Source organism: Mustela nivalis (assembly GCF_964662115.1).
Source record: "Mustela nivalis genome assembly, chromosome: 8".
In the NCBI taxonomy this organism is placed as follows: domain Eukaryota; kingdom Metazoa; phylum Chordata; class Mammalia; order Carnivora; family Mustelidae; genus Mustela; species Mustela nivalis.
The window spans coordinates 89090855-89110764 of record NC_139027.1 but is presented as its reverse complement, the minus strand read 5'-3'; the positions used below and the strand labels follow the sequence as shown (position 1 = coordinate 89110764).

At 41.7% G+C, this 19910-nt stretch overlaps 1 protein-coding gene across 3 annotated transcripts in view; it reads left to right on the top strand.

Annotated features, from left to right (window-relative positions):
• Positions 1–19910, top strand: part of ABHD12 (abhydrolase domain containing 12, lysophospholipase) — a 96386-nt gene that overhangs the window by 49041 nt on the left and 27435 nt on the right. For all 3 annotated transcript variants that reach the window (XM_082744288.1, XM_082744287.1, XM_082744289.1), the window contains exon 2: positions 12133–12257. In XM_082744288.1, coding sequence (XP_082600414.1) covers positions 12133–12257 — 125 coding nt within the window. The remainder of the gene's footprint in view (positions 1–12132; positions 12258–19910) is intronic.

Here is a 19910-nt window from a genome sequence, read left to right as displayed (position 1 = left end):
ATTTTTAAAAGATTCAAATCAATAAGCTAACCTACCCTAAAACGTTGGAAAAAGAACAACACTAGACTAAATCTAAAACAAGCAGAAGGAAATAATGAGGAGTAGAGCAGAGATTAATGAAATAAAAAATAAGAAAACAGTAGAGAAAATTGGTGAAACCCAAAGTTGGTTCTTTGAACAGAGAAACAAAATTGACAAACTAGGTAGACAGACCAAGAAACAAAAGAGAAGATGCAAATAACTAAAATCAGAAGTGAAAGTAGGGACATCACTACTGACCTTACAGAAATATAAAGGGTCGTGAAGGCATACTTTAAACAATTGTATGCCACTGAAGTAGATAGTGTTGATGAAGTAGACCAATTTCTATAAACACGCAAATTACTGAAACTGCATTAAGAAGAAACAGGAACTTTTGAGTAGACCTGTAATAACTAAGGAGATTGAAGTAGTTAAACAAACAAAAAACAAACCCTGGTGGCCTCATTGGTAAATTCTGCCAAAAATTTAGAGAATAATTAATACCAGTTCTTCATGAATTTTCCAAAAAACAGAAGATGAGGAAACACTTCTCAGTCTATTCTATATGTTAGTATTACCTTGATACCAAAATCAGGCAAAGATATCACAAGAAAACAAAGCTATAGATGGTATTTCTTATTAATATAGATGCAAAAATCCTCAACAAAATACTAGCAGACTAAATGCAGCAATATAAAGAAGTACCATGAACAAGTGAGATTTGTCCCTGGACTGCAGGACTGGCTTAACATTCAAAAAATCAATTAATGAAATATATCATATTAATGGAAGAGGTGACAAAAGCACATGATCATCTTAATAGACACAGAAAAGCCATTTGACAAAGTCCAACACCCTTTCATGATAAAACACTCAGCAAACTAGAAATAGAAGGGAACTTCCTTAGCCTGATAAAGGACATCTATAAAACCGCACAGCTAATGTCATACATGACAAAGACTGAATACTTTCCCCCTAATAACCAGAATAAGACAAGGGTGTCTACTCTCCTCACTTCTTTTTTTTTTTTTTTTTTTTAAAGATTTTATTTATTTGACAGTGCAAGAGAGGGAGAAAAAGCACAAGTAGAGGGGAGCAGCAGAGGGAGAGGGAGAAGCAGACTTCCTGCTGAGCAGGGAGCCTGCCACAGGGCTTGACCAGGACACTAACATCATGACCTGAGCTGAAGGCAGACGCTTAACCACCTGAGCCACCCAGGCGCACCTACTCTCACCATTTCTGTTCATCATTGTAGTGGGAGATTCAAGCCAGGGCAATTGGCAAGAAGTTGTAGATATTCTCCAGATTGGAAAGGAAGAAGTACAACTGTCTCTGCAAATGACATAGTCTTATATAGAGAAAACCATAAGAATTCTACTAAAAAGCTATTAGTATTTGTAAGTACAGCTGGGTTATTGGATACAAGATCAGTATACACTTGACCCTTGAAAAATGCAGATTAGAGTTGCATGGGTCCACTTACTCATGAATTCTTTTTATAAAACAGTTCTGTTTTCTTGTGATTTTCTTAACATTTCCTTTTCTCTGGCTTACTTTATTAGAAGAACATAGTGTATAATACATACAACATGAAAAATATAGGTTAATTGTTTGTTATAGGTATGGCTTCTGGTCAGTAGTAGGTTGTTAGTAGTTAAGTTTTCAGGGAGTCAAAAGGTTTTTTCTTATCAGGTTTTTAAAAATGTTTTAGTCAGAGGCGCCTGGATGGCTCATTCAGTTAAATGTCTGACTCTTCATTTTGGCTCGTGAGCTCCAACCCCTTATTGGGCTCCATTCTGGGAGTAGAGACTGCTTGGGATTCGCTCTCCCTCTCCTTTGGCCCCTCCCTCCGGCAAAGAAAGTTATAATCAGGTTTTTGACTGCAAAGGGAGTTGGTGCAGCTAACACTCATGTTGTTTAAGGGCCAACTGCACAAAATCAATAGTATTTCTATACATTCACAATGAACAGTAAAAATGAAATTAAGGAAACGGTTCTAGTTATAGTAGCATCAAAAAGAAAAGATAACTTGAAATATTAAATCTTCTCATAAAGGAACATACAACTTCATCATTATACCAAGTCTTCATACTTCTGACTGTAAAAGTTCCATAGTTTTCTCATTTCCTGTGAAGATGATTATTGGAGAATTAAAAACATTCTTTTTTCTAATTGTGGTATGAACCTTTTCCAATTCATATTTTAATTTGCAATTTAAAAAATCTATTAATTGGCATTTATTTCGCAAATGGCCACCTTTTCACTCATTAAGTTTTTATAGTTTTTCAGTTAAGTCTTTTGGATTTTTGTCTGAAGAAATCTATCAACTATTTTTTCTCTTCCAGTTTTTATGGTTATACTCTTTTTTCTCTTGCTTTATTAAATTACACTTCCAGAGCAGTGTTAAATCACTCTGATAGTGAACATCAGCTCTCTCTAGTGATAGTACTCCTCAGTACTGCTTGTTTTTGATTACTGGTTTGAAATAGGTATGAATATGATCTTGAAGTCATGTTCTTTATTAAGTATTTGCTATTGGGACTACATGTTGAACTTTATTAACCTTTTCAATACCTCTCTTTTATCCTCCCACTATTCCTGTGGCCAGTCCTAATGCTTCTGGAGTAAAACCCACGTGGACATACTTTATTCGTCTTATTGTATTCCCTGCACTTGATTTTTATTTAATTGGTGTAAAATATACCTAACATAAAATATACCATTAAATGTACAATTCAGTGGTATTAAATACATTCACATATTGTGACATCACTACTATCCATTTCCAGAATTTTTCCATCATCTCAAACAGAAGCTTTGTACTCATTAAATATTAGCTCCTCCTTGCCACCTCCGCCCCACCTAGCCTCTGGTAAACGTATTTTACTTTCTATCTCTATGAATTTGACTATTTTAGCTACCTCATATAAGTGGAATTACAGAATATTTATCCTTTTGTGTCTGACCTATTTCATGCTGCATAATGTTTTTTAAAGTTCATGTATGTTATATCAGACTTTGATTTCTTTCTATGGTTGAATCATATCCCACTATATGTGTGCATCACATTTTGTTTATCCATTCATCTGTCCATTCATCTTGGGTTGCTTCCACCTTTTAGCTATTGTGAACAATGCAGCTGTAAACATTGGTCTGCAGGTATCTTGTTTGCGTCCCTGTTTTCAGTTCGTCTGGTATTTACCCAGGAGTGGAATTGCTGGATCATATGGTAATTCTGTGTTTAACTTTTTGAGGAACTACCAAGCTGTTTTCCATAGCAGCTGTACTATTTTACATTCCTACCTAATTTGCTTTTATACTACCAGGATTATTGCATCTCTTTATATTTTTTAATTTATTGATTATTTTTTTTTCTTTTTTTTAATTGTGTTATGTTAGTCACCATACAGTACATCATTAGTTTCTGATATAGTGTCCCATGATTCCTTGTTTGCATATAACACCCAGTGCTCCATGTAGTCTGTGCCCTTCTTAATACCCATAGTTATTTTCTTTGTGGGACTACACTGATTCTGTTTGTTGATTATACTAAAACCACCTTTTTTTTTTTAATTTTATTTTTTCATTGTTCCAAGATTCATTGTTTATGCACCACACCCAGTGCTGCATGCAATATGTGCCCTCCATAATACCCACCACCAGGTTCCCCCAACCCCCCTCCCCGCTCCCCTCCAAAACCCTCAGTTTGTTTCTCAGAGTCCACAGTCAGTCATGGTTCATCTCCCCCTCAGATTTCCCTCAACTCAATTTTCCTTTCCTTCTCCCAATGCCCTCCATATTATTCTTTATGCTCCACAAGTGAGTGAAACCATATGATAAATGTCTTTCTCTGTGTGAATTATTTCACTAGCATAATCTCCTCTAGTCCTGTCCATGTTGATACAAAAGATGGGTATTCATCCTTTCTGGTAGAGGCATAATACTCCATAGTAGATATAGACCATGTCTTTTTTTTTTTTTTTTTTAGATTTTATTTATTTATTTGACAGAAATCACAAGTAGACAGGGAAGCAGGCTCTCTGCTGAGCAGAGAGCCCGATGTGGGACTCGATCCCAGGACCCTGAGATCATGACCTGAGCCGAAGGCAGCGGCTTAACCCACTGAGCCACCCAGGTGTCCCTGGACCATGTCTTCTTTATCCATTGTCTGTTGAAGGGCATCTTGGCTCTTTCCACAGTTTTGCAGTTGTGGCCATTGCTGCTATGAACATTGGGGTGCATATGGTCCTTCTTTTACCCAGGAGCGGGTAATAGCCTGTAGTGAGAAGGGTAATAAGGTAGCTCCACTTTTAATTTTTTGAGGAATCTCCACACTGTTTTCTAAAATGGCTTTACCAACTTGCATTCCCACCAATACTGTAAAAGGGTTCCCCTTTCTCCATATCCTCTGCAACACTTGTTGTTTACTGTCTTGTTAATTTTGGCCATTTTAACTAGTGTAAGGTGGTATCTCAATGTGGTTTTGATTTGAATCTCCCTGATGGCTAATGATGATGAACATTTTTTTCATGTGTCTGATAGCCATTTGTATGTCTTCTTTGGAGATGTGTCTGTTCATGTTCTGTGCATTTTTTGACATGAATATCTATAAAACCAGCTTTGATTTTGAACATTCTCCCTGATTTCCTGTGTTCTGCCACTGATGGCCTATGATAATTGTCTGTTTCTGAAAAGTTAAGAGGGGAGTGCCTGTCTGTCTTTCTGGGCTCAGTGGTGTTCAGGGATGTAATTCTTTGATAGCTTTACCCAGTACCTCCATTGATTATAGGTTTCATTAATTTTTTTTCTAACAATTTGAGAAGATTGTCACTGTTTATGTTTTCTTACAATATGGTCTGTATCATTGAATTATAAAAATTTTATTAGCAAAGCATGTGGTATTCTCTATTAAAAGAAATTTTCTCATATGGAATTACCTCACTTTTCTGATCCCTAATTTTGTATATTCTCTTTTTAGCCCAAAACGTACTCTTTTTTTTTTTCCTTGTTTTTTTCTTGAAGAAAAAACTCTTGGATTTGCTAATCAATTTTGTATTTCTTATGTTTGAACTTTTTTTTTTTTTAAGATTTTATTTATTTATTTGACAGAGAGCAGCAGGTGGGGCGGGGGTGGGTGGGTGGTGGAGGCAGGTTCCCTGCTGAGCAGAGGGCCTGATGCAGGGCTCAATCCCAGTACCCTGGGATCATGACCTGAGCCAAAGGCAGAGGCTTTAACCCACTGAGCCACCCAGGTGCCCCTATATATCTTTTTTGATGAAATGTCTGTTTAGGTCTCTCGTCCTGGGTTGTTTTCTCGTTGTTGAGTTTTAAGAGTCCTTTGTCTATTTTAGACAATAGTCCTTTATCAGATATGTCTTTTGCAAATATTTTCTCCCGGCCAATGGCTTCTCTTCCCATTCTCTCTCTCTCTCTCTTTTTAAGATTTTTTTCACTTGAGAGAGAGAGAGAGAGCATGAGCAGGTGGGGAAGGGGCTGAGGGACAGGAAGAAGCAGACTCCCCACTGAGCAGGGAGCTTGATGCAGGGCTCGATCTAGTACCCTGACATTATGACCTGAGTCAAAGGCAGATGCTTAACCGACTGAGCCACCCAGATGATTCTCTTCTCATTCTCTTAATGCTATCTTTGGCAGAGCAGAACCTGTTCGTTTTAATAATAAAGTCTAACTTATCAATTATTTCTTTGGTGGACTGTACCTTTGATGTGGTATCTAACAAGTCATCACCCTGCCCCAAATTACCTACATTTTCTTCTGCTGTCTTCTAGGAGTAATATAGCTTCACATTATACGTTTAGCTCTCTGGGCTGTTATGAATTCATTTCTGTGAGGGGTGTGAGTCTGTGTCTGGATTCATTTTTTTGCATGTGGATGTCTAGTTATTATAGCACCACCTGTGGACCAGACTTTTTTCCCCCATTGTATTACTTTTAAATTTTTGTCAGAGATCAGTTGACTATATTTATGTGGCTCTATTTCTGAGGCTCACTGCTGTGTTCCATTGATCTGTTTTTATGTTCTTTCAGCAGTACCACACTGGAACTGGCTGAATGTCAACCTGCAGCCTCCCTATATCTCTTTGTGGGTTCTGGGCTTCCTTCCCCAGACTCCTTGGCCTTTCCTTGGCCCTTCTCCACCACTCCCTCCCATTGAGGTACAGGTTTTGTTCCCTCTCACATCCTTATCAACCAGTTCAGCCACGGATTGCTTTGGGATCTACTGTAGGAGGCAACAAGAAGTTGTAAATTACACAAAGTATCTAGAATAAATTGTTTCTATAATAAATTTCTAGAATAAATTGTTAAAATGCCTCTTGTCAGAAAATGTCTGAAGATCTAATATCATTTAAGAGAAAATCTCAGACTGCACACAGAGTGCTCTGATTTGGGCTTCTTTTCCAGAATGAAAGACCAGGATGGAGGTGGGTAGGATGTTCAGTAGGCCTGGAGGAATGTGGGTACAGAGGTCACCTTGGCCAGCCCCCACACACTATGCTAGGCTTCTTGTCTAGGAGCAAGTTACTGAACTCCTTAGAACTCGCTGTATGCTCTGTGAAAATTAGGCTAATATTTACTTGGACAGATTGAGATAACATGAAATCCAGTAAATTGGTCAGATTTATTAAAGATTATTTATATTTTACTTTCTGTTTTTTAGATTTTTTTACTTTTTCCCATTATGTTTATTTTTTTTTTCAAAATAATTATCGATTCATAGCAATTGCACAGAAATATACAGTAATGTCCAGTGTTCCCATCCCCCAGCCTCCTTCAGTTTGAAGTAACATCCAACACAACTATAGTACAAAATCAGCCCTAGGAGATTGACATTGATGCAATCCATAGAGCTTATTCAGATTCCGTGAGTTAAAAATACATTCATTGTGTGTGTGTGTGTGTGTGTGTGTGTAATGCTGTGCAGTTTCATTACATTTATGGCATCGTGGAACCACTACCACATGGAGGTGCTCACCTGTACCACCCCTGCCAGGCTCCTTCGTGCTATCCCTTTATCACCACACCCATCCCCTCCCTCCCATCCTTAAAGTGGGGCAACCACTAATCTCATCTCCATCTCTATCACTTTGTCACTTAAAGAACATTTTTATAGATGGACTTACACAATATGTGACCTTTTGGGATTGATTGACCTTTAAAACTCAGTATAATTCCCAGATTCATCCAAGTTGTTTCACAATCAATAGTTCATTATTATTATTATTATTATTATTTTTGCTGAGTAGTGTTCCATGGCCAGTATGGACAGTTTGTTTATCCACTCACCTCTTTTTTTTTTTTTTTAAGATTTTATTTATTTATTTGACAGAGCGAGAGACATAGCAAGAGAGGGAAAACAAGTAGGGGGAGTGGGAGAGGGAAAAGCAAACTCCCCACTGAGCAGGGAGCGCAATGCAGGACTTGATCCCAGGACCCTGAGATCATGACCTGACCCAAAGACAGAAGCTTAACGATTGAGCCACCCAGGTGCCCAATCCACTCACCTCTTGAAAGGCATCTGAGTTGGAGCTATTCTGAATAGAGCTGCTGTAGACATTAATGTACAAGTTCCTGCATGAAAATAAAGTTCATTTCTCTGGAATACATGCCCAAGAATGCAGCTGATAGGCTGTAGCCTAAGTCCATTCATTGTATTTATTTTTCAGTTCTTTTCTATTTCTTGGCAAGTGATTCAGGTTATCTGTGGTACTGATAATATGAGTAACCTTTAAAGACAAGCACACTGAGCCATTGTGCAGCCTTTGGCAACAGTTATTCCCCATTGTGTGGATATGTGTGGTATGGAAAAAGGTGGACCTCTGATTACTCCAGGTCGCAAGCAGGTGCTAAATGGAGGTAAAACTTTACTCAGCTGTGTGGGAAATGTTCATTCTTACTAGTAATCAAGAACAAGGAATGCTTCTAGCAGGGAGTAACTACATTAATAGCAGCACTACCAGCAATAAGTGAGGTTTGCAACTAAAGGAATTTCTGAGAAAATGAACGAAATTGTGACAACAAGTAGGTAATAATTAAGAAGAAATGAAGAAAATGATATATTTTTCCAGATGTTGTTTATATCCTCCTCTCTTGTTTCTTCTTTGTAAATTCTTTTAACTTTATAAGGAGCAGACAGTTTCTGTCTTATATACATGATTTCGAAATATGAGGAAGATGAAAAGCCACTGTCTGTGGAGGAAACACCACCCCGAAATAGCACAGAGAAGACAATGCTGGTTTTACTAATGAACAGGAATACTTTTTAGGTGAAATAATATATCAAAGCAGAAGTCTGTTGCTGTCCTGGCCATCCTGTTGGGCTTCTTCCATTCAGCATAGGTTTTTTCTTTTTCAAATTTAATTTTATTTTTTAATGTACTTTCATGTGGGGCTCAAACTCATGACCCTGAGACCAGGAGTCATATGCTCTTTTTACTGAGTCAGCCAGGTACCCCTTACTCAGCATAGTTATTTGGAGTTTCATCCACATGGTTGCATGTATCCATAGCTGGCTCCTTTTTCTTGCTGTGTGGTAGTCTGTTCTAAGGACAATTTATGGTTTACTTATCCATTCACCTGTTGATAGACGTTTGTATTATCTCAGTGGCTATTTTGAATAAAACTTTTGTGGGGTTTTTTTGGCTTTGTTTTTTAATTTTTATTTGTTTATTTATTTGAAAGCATGAGCACGAGTAGGGGGTGGGGCACAGGGAGAGGGAAAGAAAGAACCCCAAACAGACTCCACGCTGAGCACAGAGCCTAATGTGGGGCTCAATTCCATGACCTCCAAGGTCGGGACCTGAGCCAAAACTGAGTCAGATGCCCACTGACTGAACCACCCAGGTGCCCCCCAGGAATGTTTTTGATCAAGTCTTTGTGTGGACATATGCTTTCCTTGCTCTGAGGACATAAAATTACAAGCAGCTTGAATACCTTACAATGGCCAGATTTATGCAGGTTCTGAAGGGTGAGTGACTAGATTGTGCAAGGGACATAGGAATGGGTAGTGTGGCCAGAGCAGAGGACCCAAGCATGAGCTTTCCATCTGGCGTTTGATGGTTGTGCATTTGATTGCAGGCTATTTTCTTCCTTGTGGCTTCTCCATTTTTTCTTAGATTGAAGTTCCGAATTCTTCCTGGCCTCTTTGGACTTCTCACATTGTGCCCATCCTTCCTTTTTAGGTCCATTACTATGCCCAGTCCCTGCTCTTTCCTTTAATGAGAATAAGAAGATGGTGATGACAGCTTAGTTATATTGTGGACCCGGAACTCATGTGTGCAGTCTATATGCATTACTGTGTGTAATCCTTCCAGGAGCCCCACAAAGGAGGTACCACTTTTATGCCCTCTGTGCAGGGAAGAAACCACAGCTCAGAGAGTTAAGTGATTTGTCCAGTATTGCACCGTTAGTAAGTGGTAGGTTGGATGTTGGACTAAATCATCTGACTTCAGAGCCAGTACCATGGAATTTAAGATACCATTTTAAACTGTTCTTCCACATCATCTAGTTAACTCCTATATTCCTAACTTAGTGTTTTGTCCCAGTGGCCCCTTCCCTGGCAGCCCAGACTGGGTCAGATCACCCTGCATGCATCCTCCCTCAGAGCTCTGTGTCTGCTCTACTGAGCTGGGAGCACAGCATGGATGCAGATGCCTTCCTTTGCTCTACTGAGCAGATCACCCTGCATGCATCCTCCCTCAGAGCTCTGTGTCTGCTCTACTGAGCTGGGAGCACAGCATGGATGCAGATGCCTTCCTTTGCTTCCCTTAGTGCCTGCTGCCCAAAGAGTGCTAGCCAGCATTGAGTAAACCAGGTGAATGAGTGAATGAATTACACGGTCAGATATCCATGTTTGTCATCAAATTTGTTGAGGTATTATTTACACATACAAATGTGTAACCACAATCCACGTAAAATTATCTTGATTACTCTAAAAGTTTCCTGTGCCCCTTGCAGTCTCCCTCTGTCCCCAGCCACCACTATTCTGTTTGTCTGTCCCTATGGTTTTCTCTTCTAGAATTTTAGATAAACTGAATCATATAGTACATAGTCTTCTATGTCTGTCTTATTTAGCAGAATGCTTTTGGGATGCATCCATATTATTGCATATGTCAGCATTCCAGGTATATATTTAAAACTGCCTTAAATAGTTATTTTGGAAATAGTGCAGAAATACTTAGCCTCACTCAGGTTTAGACATGGTTTATAGAGCAGCAGTTTCCAAGGGTGCTCCCTAAGATCCTTTCAGAGTGTGTACAAGGTCAAAATAATTTTCATAATAACCCAAAGATATTATTTGCCTTTTCTCCTCATTCTCTCAGAGTTTTCCAGATGCCGCCTGACATGTGGTTTTGCAACAGTTTGGTAGCACAAAGATGGTAATCCATCTGTGTTCTGTTAAGCTGTCTGGCTTAAAGAAATTAGTAAAAATGTTAATGCCTCTCTTCTCACTAAAAGTTTTTGTATTGGAAAATATAGTCACGTTTTAAATAACAATTATTAATTATATTAACATTTAATGGCTTTCTTGTTATTATTAGATACATGATAAATATTTTTAAATTTTGTTTTAATTTCTTACATGACAAATTGTCATAAATATAAACCATGTTAACAGAAGCTCTTTGGGGTCTTCTGTTTTCTAGTTGTAGAGAAACCCTTAGTCTAAGAAGTTTAGAATCTTCTGGACTAGGAATATTTTTGGAAAGGCATTGATGAAGTTCTTGAACCTAGGTGAGGTTCAATGGGGTGAGGTTCGGAGCCGACGGATAAGAAAGAATTCTTAAGACATCTTTGGTGCAAAAAGGTGGTTTATTAGAGCGCGGGGACAGGACCTGTGGGCGGACGGAGATGCTGCTGCCCCGGGCATGTGAGGAGTGGCTGGTTATATACACAGGAGTTGGGTAGGTGAGGACAAAGAGGGTGATGTTTGTCTCTAAGGAATTTTGGAAGCAAGGTCTCCAGGACCTTGAGGGGCTAGCTATTGTTGGGAGAAAGGTTATTCATTACTAGTAGTAAAAATCTTCTTGTGAGACCCTTTAGATGTCTATCAGTGGGCCATATGCTTGGGAATGATTCTCGACACTATCTTGGAAATCTAGAGATAAAGTTTCACATTTCTCCTATCAAGTGTCCTTGTTAGTGAGAGTTGGGTTTAGAAGAAATTTAACTTTATTTAGGGCTTGAGGAACTGAGTTATTTGCCTCTGGAAATGTGCTATTATTAGATAGCTTCTTTGTTGTAAATCTCTAGGACATTGGTAAACCAAGGGAGACTCCTGTCTTGCAGGACTGTGATCTCTGCAAGTTAACTATTTGTTTTTCTTTTAGGGCAGCCAGAGGTGCCTGAGGAATGTCACACACATTAGCAAGGGGAGCGGGTGGAGAGGGGGTGCAAGGTGCCAGCTTTGGCTTTGTCTTCAGCCAGCCTCCTGCTCCCTCATCAGCATCAGGAATAGGATGAGAAAGTCTTTTTCCTGGGTGGGTTTGGAGACCTGGCCTGTATTGCCTGGAGAAGGGACCTCCCTCCGGTGGTGCCAGATGGAATGTGGGCTGGAATGCAGGGACAGGCAGTGTCAGCTAGTCTCATTGTGAGCCCCCTGCTCACTCCCCAAACCTGGTTGGACAGGTTCTTTTGATGATTCAGCCTCCCACAAGGAGCCCTCGGGCAACCCATGCCTGCAGCTGGCTTGCAGGACAGTGATCATGAGGCCTAGAGCCAGCCACTTTCCCGAGATGAAGCTGCTGTTACTCTCTGATTTCAGGTTTGGCACTTGCTGAGGAGCTGATTGAGGTCTATGCTGTGTTCTGATCGCAGGGCGAGCATAGGATATCATCAGGATGGTCCACTAGCTTTCAGGAGAATCTGTGTACTCTCCCCCTGTGCCCACAATAGAGTTCTAAGCTCAGATTGAAAGACTGTCTAAAATAATTATTTTAACAGAAGCAAGTGGGAGACTAGTCTTACTACTGGCCCAATTATTGTGGGGAAAGAGACATGTGGATTTTAGTTACCAATTTTGATAATGCTGTTATTAATAAATGGGAGCAAAATTGTACCTCCAGTCTTTGACCTGTTAATTGATCTTCTCTTGCAGGCGAAAGGGCCTATGGTTCCGACTGAGGAAGATACTTCTCTGTATTCTGGGGTTGTATGTTGCCATTCCATTTCTCATCAAACTATGTCCTGGGATACAGGCCAAACTGATTTTCTTGAATTTTGGTAAGTACTGAAGTACCAAAGTACTTTGTCTTGAATTTAGTAAGAGTTCATTTGCATGATGATTTACGTGGTTTTTTTTTTTTAAAGATTTTATTTATTTATTTGACAGACAGAGATCACAAGTAGGCAGAGAGGCAGGCAGAGAGAGAGAGAGAGGAGGAAGCAGACTCCCTGCTGAGCAGAGAGCCCGATGCGGGACTCGATCCCGGGACCCTGAGATCATGACCTGAGCCGAAGGCAGCGGCTTAACCCACTGAGCCACCCAGGCGCCCAGATTTACGTGTTTTTATATCTACCACCCAGATCAAGAAATAGAGCATTTCTCTTACTCAGGAAGTTCCCTGGTCCATTCCCAGTTACAGGCTGCTGCAGGGATTGTATTGCCCTCCAGGGCTAATAGTTGTGTGCATAGGTAATGCCTGCTTGGGTGGGGGTCCTCCTTTAGTGGCAGTGGGTGAGGATGTTAACAGTATTGTGTTGGAGGACCTCTGCCCTTGTGCCATCTAGGAGGCTCACTGTTCTTGACCCCTGAAAGGTGACCACCTTAAACAAAAATAATTAGGACTTTTTTCTTTAAAAAAAAAAAAAAAAACAATCCAACATGCTTTGGTTTCTATGGAATTATATACTGGCTCTATAGGTGTTGTAGTCTCCCTGAGTTAATTTAGACCTTGTGTGTTCCAAAGGTTTTTTTTTTTTCATGCTGTGTATTTACTTTTGTGCAAGTGGGAGGAGAAAGGTCCAGAAGTCTCAAGCTCAGGAAGTAGAAGGTAGAGGGTTCCCAGGTACATAACTGTTGGGAATAATCCTCTTAAGGAGCATCATTTTATACCTACAAGATGAGGTGAGGAGGGAAGAGCCTGGGTCTTCGAGTGTTAGAGTTTGAAGATAGAACATGGTGCTTGGCACATAGCAGGTACTCCATAAGTGATGGCCTTCAGCTTGGTGTGCAGGTATGGGCAGCATCTGAAGCAGTCAAGGTGGGCTCTGTGCATTTTTTTAGCTGTTGATTTGCGAAGAGTAGGTTTGGACCTTGTCTATTTGGAAGGAGAGATTTGAAAGCTGGGGCTGATGCTGTGGGAAGAGGCAGCAGGGTTGCTGGTAGAGAGGAGGGAGGAGGAAGGAAGAACATGAAGATGAGGGGAGGACAGACAGGAGGTGCTGAGATGGCTCACGTGGCCTGGGACAAGCAGGCTGAGGGGGTGGTACTGGGACCAGGCATGTCAAGACTCCAGAACCCTCTTCTGTAGTAACATAGTGCTCCAGGCTCTGAAGGTGCCTGGGCATGCGAGTTCAGGTTTATGAAGTCTATAGTGGTCTTAATCACAGAAACTAGGAAGTCACTGGCCAAAAAGGGCATTTCTGCTCTAAAGAGGAATAGTAGGAGGAGGAAGAAAAATAGTAAGGTCAATGTTTAATACTTTGTAAATCTGAAGTAAGTTTTTTCCTTTGGTGTCTTAAAATAAGTGAAATATTTGTAGTATACCAAGAGGCATTTGATTTTCCTAATGGAAACGTAGCTGAACTTTGAGGAATTTATCCTATGTTTTCGTCAGCGTGAGAGGCACAAACTTAAAAGGAATTAACAACATAGTAAAATCAAGGGAGTTTTTATTTTCTGACTTTAACCCTTAAGTGTCCATAGTCAGTCTAGCACAGAAAGGGGTTTGGGTTTAAATATAAACATGAAGCTACCAGGTTGTAGATACCCTGAAGGCAGACTTTAGGATGGACCATGAATGGCTTTTCCAACTCTGTAGGCCTCTAAGGTGCCATGGGCAGGTGCCTTTGCCTATGGTGGGGTCCCAGCAAATATTTGAATTGAATTGCTTTTCTACAGATCAGTTCTTTGGGCTACTTTAGACACAGCCCTCAAATGTTGCTCAGTTGATTTCCTCATGAAATGGTAGGGTGTTGCACAGGAGCAGAACTTTGGGTTCTCCTAGTCCAGGCCCCTGTACACCCACAAGGAGATGCCAGTCGCTCACCCTTTTTCTGCATGTCCACTGTGTGGCAGTGCGATCGCCTCCTGCAGCCGTTTTAAAGGAGATTGTCTGGTTAGCTATCTGTGCTGCCTGGCCTGTGGAGGAACCGGGGGGCAGGTTCAGCCCATGGGGCTGGAGGGCCAGTGTGTTGGGATAGCACCTCCATTTTTGTCTCCTCAGAATGCGAATCTTGATCCCGTAGATTTCCATTTGGACTCTAAAGGAAGTTTAAACAGTCTTTTGGGCCTCAGAGTATAATAAAAAATACATTCTCAAGTTCACACCAAATCTATCTGAAATCACATTCATACATCAGATAAATAAGCTATAGAAAAAGCATAGCCCCTATCATTTAAGGCATTATTCTACTTTAAGTATATTTTCATAAACAAAAACTACATGAGCTTTCCAAAAACAGAAGATTAATGAAAAAGCCCTGAATGGCAGTGAAGAAGAAAGTGAAAATCATTCTGAGGAAATTGTTAATGTTGTTGCTTATCTGTCTATTTCCTGCTGGTCCCTTTTGTCTGAGTCTCTACACATAGACATGAGTATATGCCCTTTTTACTACTCGGGTTCGAAAGTGAGATTCCAGTGTCAGTGATGTTGGGTGATACCCAGTATTTTGTGGTCTTGAAGTTGAGATGACTTTTGTTGTTGTTGTTGAATTGAAGTATAGTTGGCAAACTATAGGATATTAATTTTAGGGGTACAACAGAGAGGTTTGACAATTGTTTGCATTACTCTGCGCTCATCACAATAAATGTGGTCACCATCTGTCAGCCTACTGACTTACTATAGTAGTGTTGACCGTATTCCCTGTGCTGTACTTCTCATCTCCGTGATGTGTGTATTTAACTGGAAGCTTGTGCCTTTTCATCTCCTTCCCTTATTTTGCCCATCTCCCTCCCCACCCCCCGGCAACCATCAATTTGTTCTCTCTGTATTTGTGGGTCTGTTTCAGGTTTTTGTTTGTTTCAGTTTGCTTGTACCTTGGTTTTGTTTTTTAGATGCCACATGTAAGTGAAATCCTATGGTATTTGTCTTTCTCTGTCTGACTTATTTCACTTAGCATACATAACGCCCTTTAGGCCTACCCACGTTGTCCCAAATGGCAAGATCTCATCCTTTTTTAATGGCTGAGTAATGAAACCTAGATAGATATCTTCTCTGCAGTTCTTTGCCCTCAGATCTAGAACCGTCTCTTAGTGAGAAGGAATGTTTCAGTTTAGAGGCCTGCACAGAACTGCTCCTCTCTCCACATTACCTTGGGCCTTTTTTGGGAAATAGGTTAGATATATGAATTATGTATTTGTTTTTATTTTTATTTTTATTTATTTATTTTTTTAAAGATTTTAGTTATTTATTTGACAGAGAGAGATCACAAGTAGGCAGAGAGGCAGAGAGAGAGAGAGAGGAGGAAGCAGGCTCCCCACCGAGCAGAGAGCTATGTATTTGTTTTTAAAGCGGAAGGCCGGCCAGTCCTCCTCAACATTCTCCAGGATATTAATCCTTATGCATTGTCTTTCTCCTTCCTCTTAGCAGTCCCTTTTAATCCTTGAAATCTTTCTTTCTTTCCTTTGAAATTTTTTTGTTTGAGTAGCTGACACATAATATTACATTAGTTTCAGGTGTGTAACACCTGAGTGTAGCCACCATCTGTTACCGTAAATGTGATTACAATATCATTGACTATATTCCTCATGTCTCACCTTTCATCCCCGTCACTTACTCATTCCAGATTTGGGCATCTGTACTTCCCATACTTCCCACTTCCCTTCCTCTATTTTGCCCATCCTCCCATGCCTCTCCCCCTGGCAATCATCAGTTTGTTCTCTGTGTTTACAAACAGATCAGGTCTGATTCTGCTTTTTGTTTGTTTATTCATTTGTTTTTTGTTTTTGTTTTAGATTCCACATATGAGTGAAATCATATTTGTCTTTGTCTGCCCGACTTGTTTAACTTAGCATTATACCCTCTAGGTCCATCTATGTTTTCACAAATGGCAAGGTATTGTCCTTTTTTATGGTTTTGTAATAATCTAGTGTGTGTGTGTGTGTGTATGTATGTACTACATTGTTCTTATCCATTTGTCTATCTATGGACACTTGGGTTTCTTAAGTATCTTGGCTATTGTAAATGATGCTGCAGTAAATATGGGTGTGCATGTATCCTTCCAAATTAGTGTTTTCATTTTCTTTCTATTTTAATTTTTTAAAATATTTTATTTATTTATTTGACAGAAAGTGACAGAGTGAGAGAGGGATCTCAAACAGGGGGGATGGGAGAGGGAGAAGCAGGCTTCCCACTGAGCAGGGAGCCCCACACAGGCTTGATCCCAGGATTCCGGGATCATGACCTGAGCTGAAGGCAGACACTTAATGCCTGAGCCAGCCAGCTGCCCCAGTGTTTTCATTTTCTTTGGGTAGATATGTGGTAGTGAAATTATTGGATCATAACGGTATTTTTCTTTTTAATTTTTTGAGGAATTTCCCAACTGTTTTCCTTTCTTACCCCTTTTCTCTTATGGAAGCCCCTACAGCCCCCATCACAATGTTAGAATCTGATACAACCCAGAGCCCTCTGCCCACCCCCCGTATTGGCACCACACCTCTTCCAATGCATCAGTGACTGGGATGAGAGGTGGCCTAACATTTAAAATCCTCAGGCAGTTAGAAGTGTCCATTATGGCTAAGTAGTTGTAGCCTCCCACCCTTTTATGTATTTTGCAGATGGACTAAAGAAAGGGTGATAGACTAGGTCGTTTCCCATTCAGTTGTATACTCACTGATTTATTCACTGACCACTGTTTGTGCAGGATCCTCTCTAAATCATGCCAGTTGGTATGTGGTTGCCAATAAATGACAGTGCGGTCAGAGGGTGAATAATGAAAAATGGGAGGACAGGAAGCCAGAGATGGGATTGAAGCATCTGGATGTGTCTTGCAGGCCTATGAGGACAGCAGCATGTATATTGGGTTTCTGGTTGTGCACTTAAGCTGTATGTGAGGCCGAACTTGTAGAGCTAGCAGTGAGCGGCTTGGGTCACTGTCCTGGACGCCTCACTCCTACCCCTGTTATGTGCCCTGTGGGCTGCCTGTGGGGCCTGTGTGTGTCCTTGCTGCAGCCCCGAGGGTCATGGGGCCAAGGGATAACAGAACCCAGCTGTTCCAGGCCAGCAGGAGTGACGTGTGTTCTGTCCTGGGCATGTCCTGCCACCCTTCTCCTGCACCCCTTGACCCGGTCTCTTTGTGGCATTTTGCTTACTCAGATTGGTAGTTACCAGTGGTTCCTCTGGCCACTCCTCTCAAGCTGCCTAACCCCTTGGACTGACCATGGACCCCCACTCTCCGGAAGGGCCCCAGGGGAAGAGAGGCACATGGGTGGCATCTGCTGGACTCAGTACATTCACTGCTTTTTTCACGGTTATTTCTACAACAGAAGTAAGAGTGGACAGGAAGATAAGTTGTGTGGAGTGAGGTCCTCCTGGAGGAGCATCTGGCTTCTTGGTTTCTAGATTTCTCAGGCCTCAAAGCTTTTGGGATTAGCTACTAATCCTCATCAAACTCTTTTCACAGGTAGGGGGTTCTCTTGGAGCTCTGGGGCCATGTGGAAGTAGCTTGGCCACCTTCTTTCCCAACACAGAACCTGCCGAGGCCTGAGAGCTGAACCAGTGGAAGCCAAGTGCCCTCAGCCCTTGATGACACCCCCTTTCTGTTTGGCATGGGGGCTGAGGGTAGATAATTCCAGTCTCAGGAGCAGAATTAAAGGAATCTGGTGTAGAGTTGAACGGTGGGCATGAAATTGAGGTTTTTAGAGTTTTGTTGATGACGTCATTTCACTTCACAGTTGTCAGTGGGCACGTGAAGCTGCAGCCGTCAGTTCCTGCAGCGTGGGACACTGTCCCAGAATGGCGGCTGCAGGACTAGGTTCCCCCATCTGAAACAGCACAGGAAACAGAGGCCCTTGCCAGCCTTCTCTCTGGTCAGGAGCCTTCTCTGAGTCCCATTGCCAGAGTAAAATCTGACCTCCATAGCTTGACTGCCTTGGCCCCGGGAGCAGCTGTAACAAATATCACAAACTGAATGGCTTAAAACAACAAAAATTTATTCTCTCCAGCTTCTAGAGCCTGGAATCCTGAAATCAAGGTCTCAGCAGGGCTATGCTCCCTGAGACTCTGGGCATGGTCCTTCCTGGCCTCTCCGGGCCTCTGGTGTTGGCCAGGGATCTGTGGTGTCCCTCAGCCTGTGGCTGCACAATTCTGGCCTCTGCCTCTCTCGCCAGCTGCAGCTGTCTACTCCCAGTGTCTTTCCATTGTCTTCCTCTGCCCTTGTCTGTGTCTGTGTCCCAGTTTTCCCTTTTGATAGGGACACCAGGTCTACTGGATTGAAGTCCACTGTATGATCTCACTTTAGCTTGATTATCTCTCTGCACACCCTATTTCCAAATAAGGTCACATCTGATGGGCTGGGGGTTGGGACTTCAGTGTATCTTTCAGTGTATCCTGAAAAGGACGTGAGGGCCATTTAATATTAGAGCCATTCATCTTTCTTCCTTCCTGTCTGATTAGTCAAGGGTGCAGGCTGTGGGGTCAGGCTGTCTGGGTGCAAGTCCCAGGTCTGTAACGTGGGAGCTGGTGACTGAACAAGAGCTCTGAAGTGGAAGAGGTGGGGTGCACATCACAGGAGGCCCTGCAGGAGGGTGTGCATATGTGGGGCTGGCATGGCAGGAGCACCAGGACGTGCAGTGTCACCTCCTTTGATGGCCCTTTTTCTTTTAAGAGAAAGTCATAAAGTCTAAAATATTTAGCCCCCACCCCCTTAGGGAAGGGGTGGATTAAGAAGCTGAAGGTACAAATGGCAGCCCTCGTGGGAGGATTTATCTCCTTGCATGGTCTGAAATGCTCAGGGAATTTCTGGGGGGGAGCATGAGTGGGTATTTCATTTCTTCAACAAATGTGTAGTGAGGAGCTGCAGTGGGCATTGGAGGAGTAAGAGCTGAATGTGCAGGTGTGTGGCGGGAGAGTGCTCAGGTGGAGAGGACAGCAAGTGCAAAGGCCTGGAGGGAGGAGATCAAAGGCCGTTTCTTAAGAACAGGATGGTAGTAGGAGATGTGTTTGGCTTTTGTGCTATGTAGATATGTACGATTTTGTAATGAAACTGCTCTCTTCATCAAAGGAATCTGTACGGTGGTGTGTGACTCCCTCGTACAAGGTGGGATTGGCTAGCGGCCAGGACCATCCTGCTGTTTGTCACTACCCTCTTTGGGAGTTGCCATTTGATAAAGTGAGTAAATCTCACCTCAAGGTTTTTAGGGTTTGGGTTTGTTTGTTTTTTTTTAAGATTTTTTTTTTTTTTTTGACACAGAGAGAGATTACAAATAGGCAGAGAGGCAGGTGGGGGGGGGGGACCAGGCTCCCTGCTGAGCACAGAGCCCAATGTGGGGCTTGATCCCAGGATCCTGAGATCATAGTCTGAGCTGAAGGCAGAGTCTTAACCCACTGAGCCACTCAGGCGCCCCGGGTTTTTGGTTTTGGGTTTTTTTGTTTGTTTGTTTTGTTTTTTACGTTTTTTTATCTTTGGGGTACCTGGGTGGCTCAGTCGTTTGAGCATCCAACTCTTGGTTTCAGTTCAAGTCATGATCTCAGGGACATGAGATCGAGCCCTGTG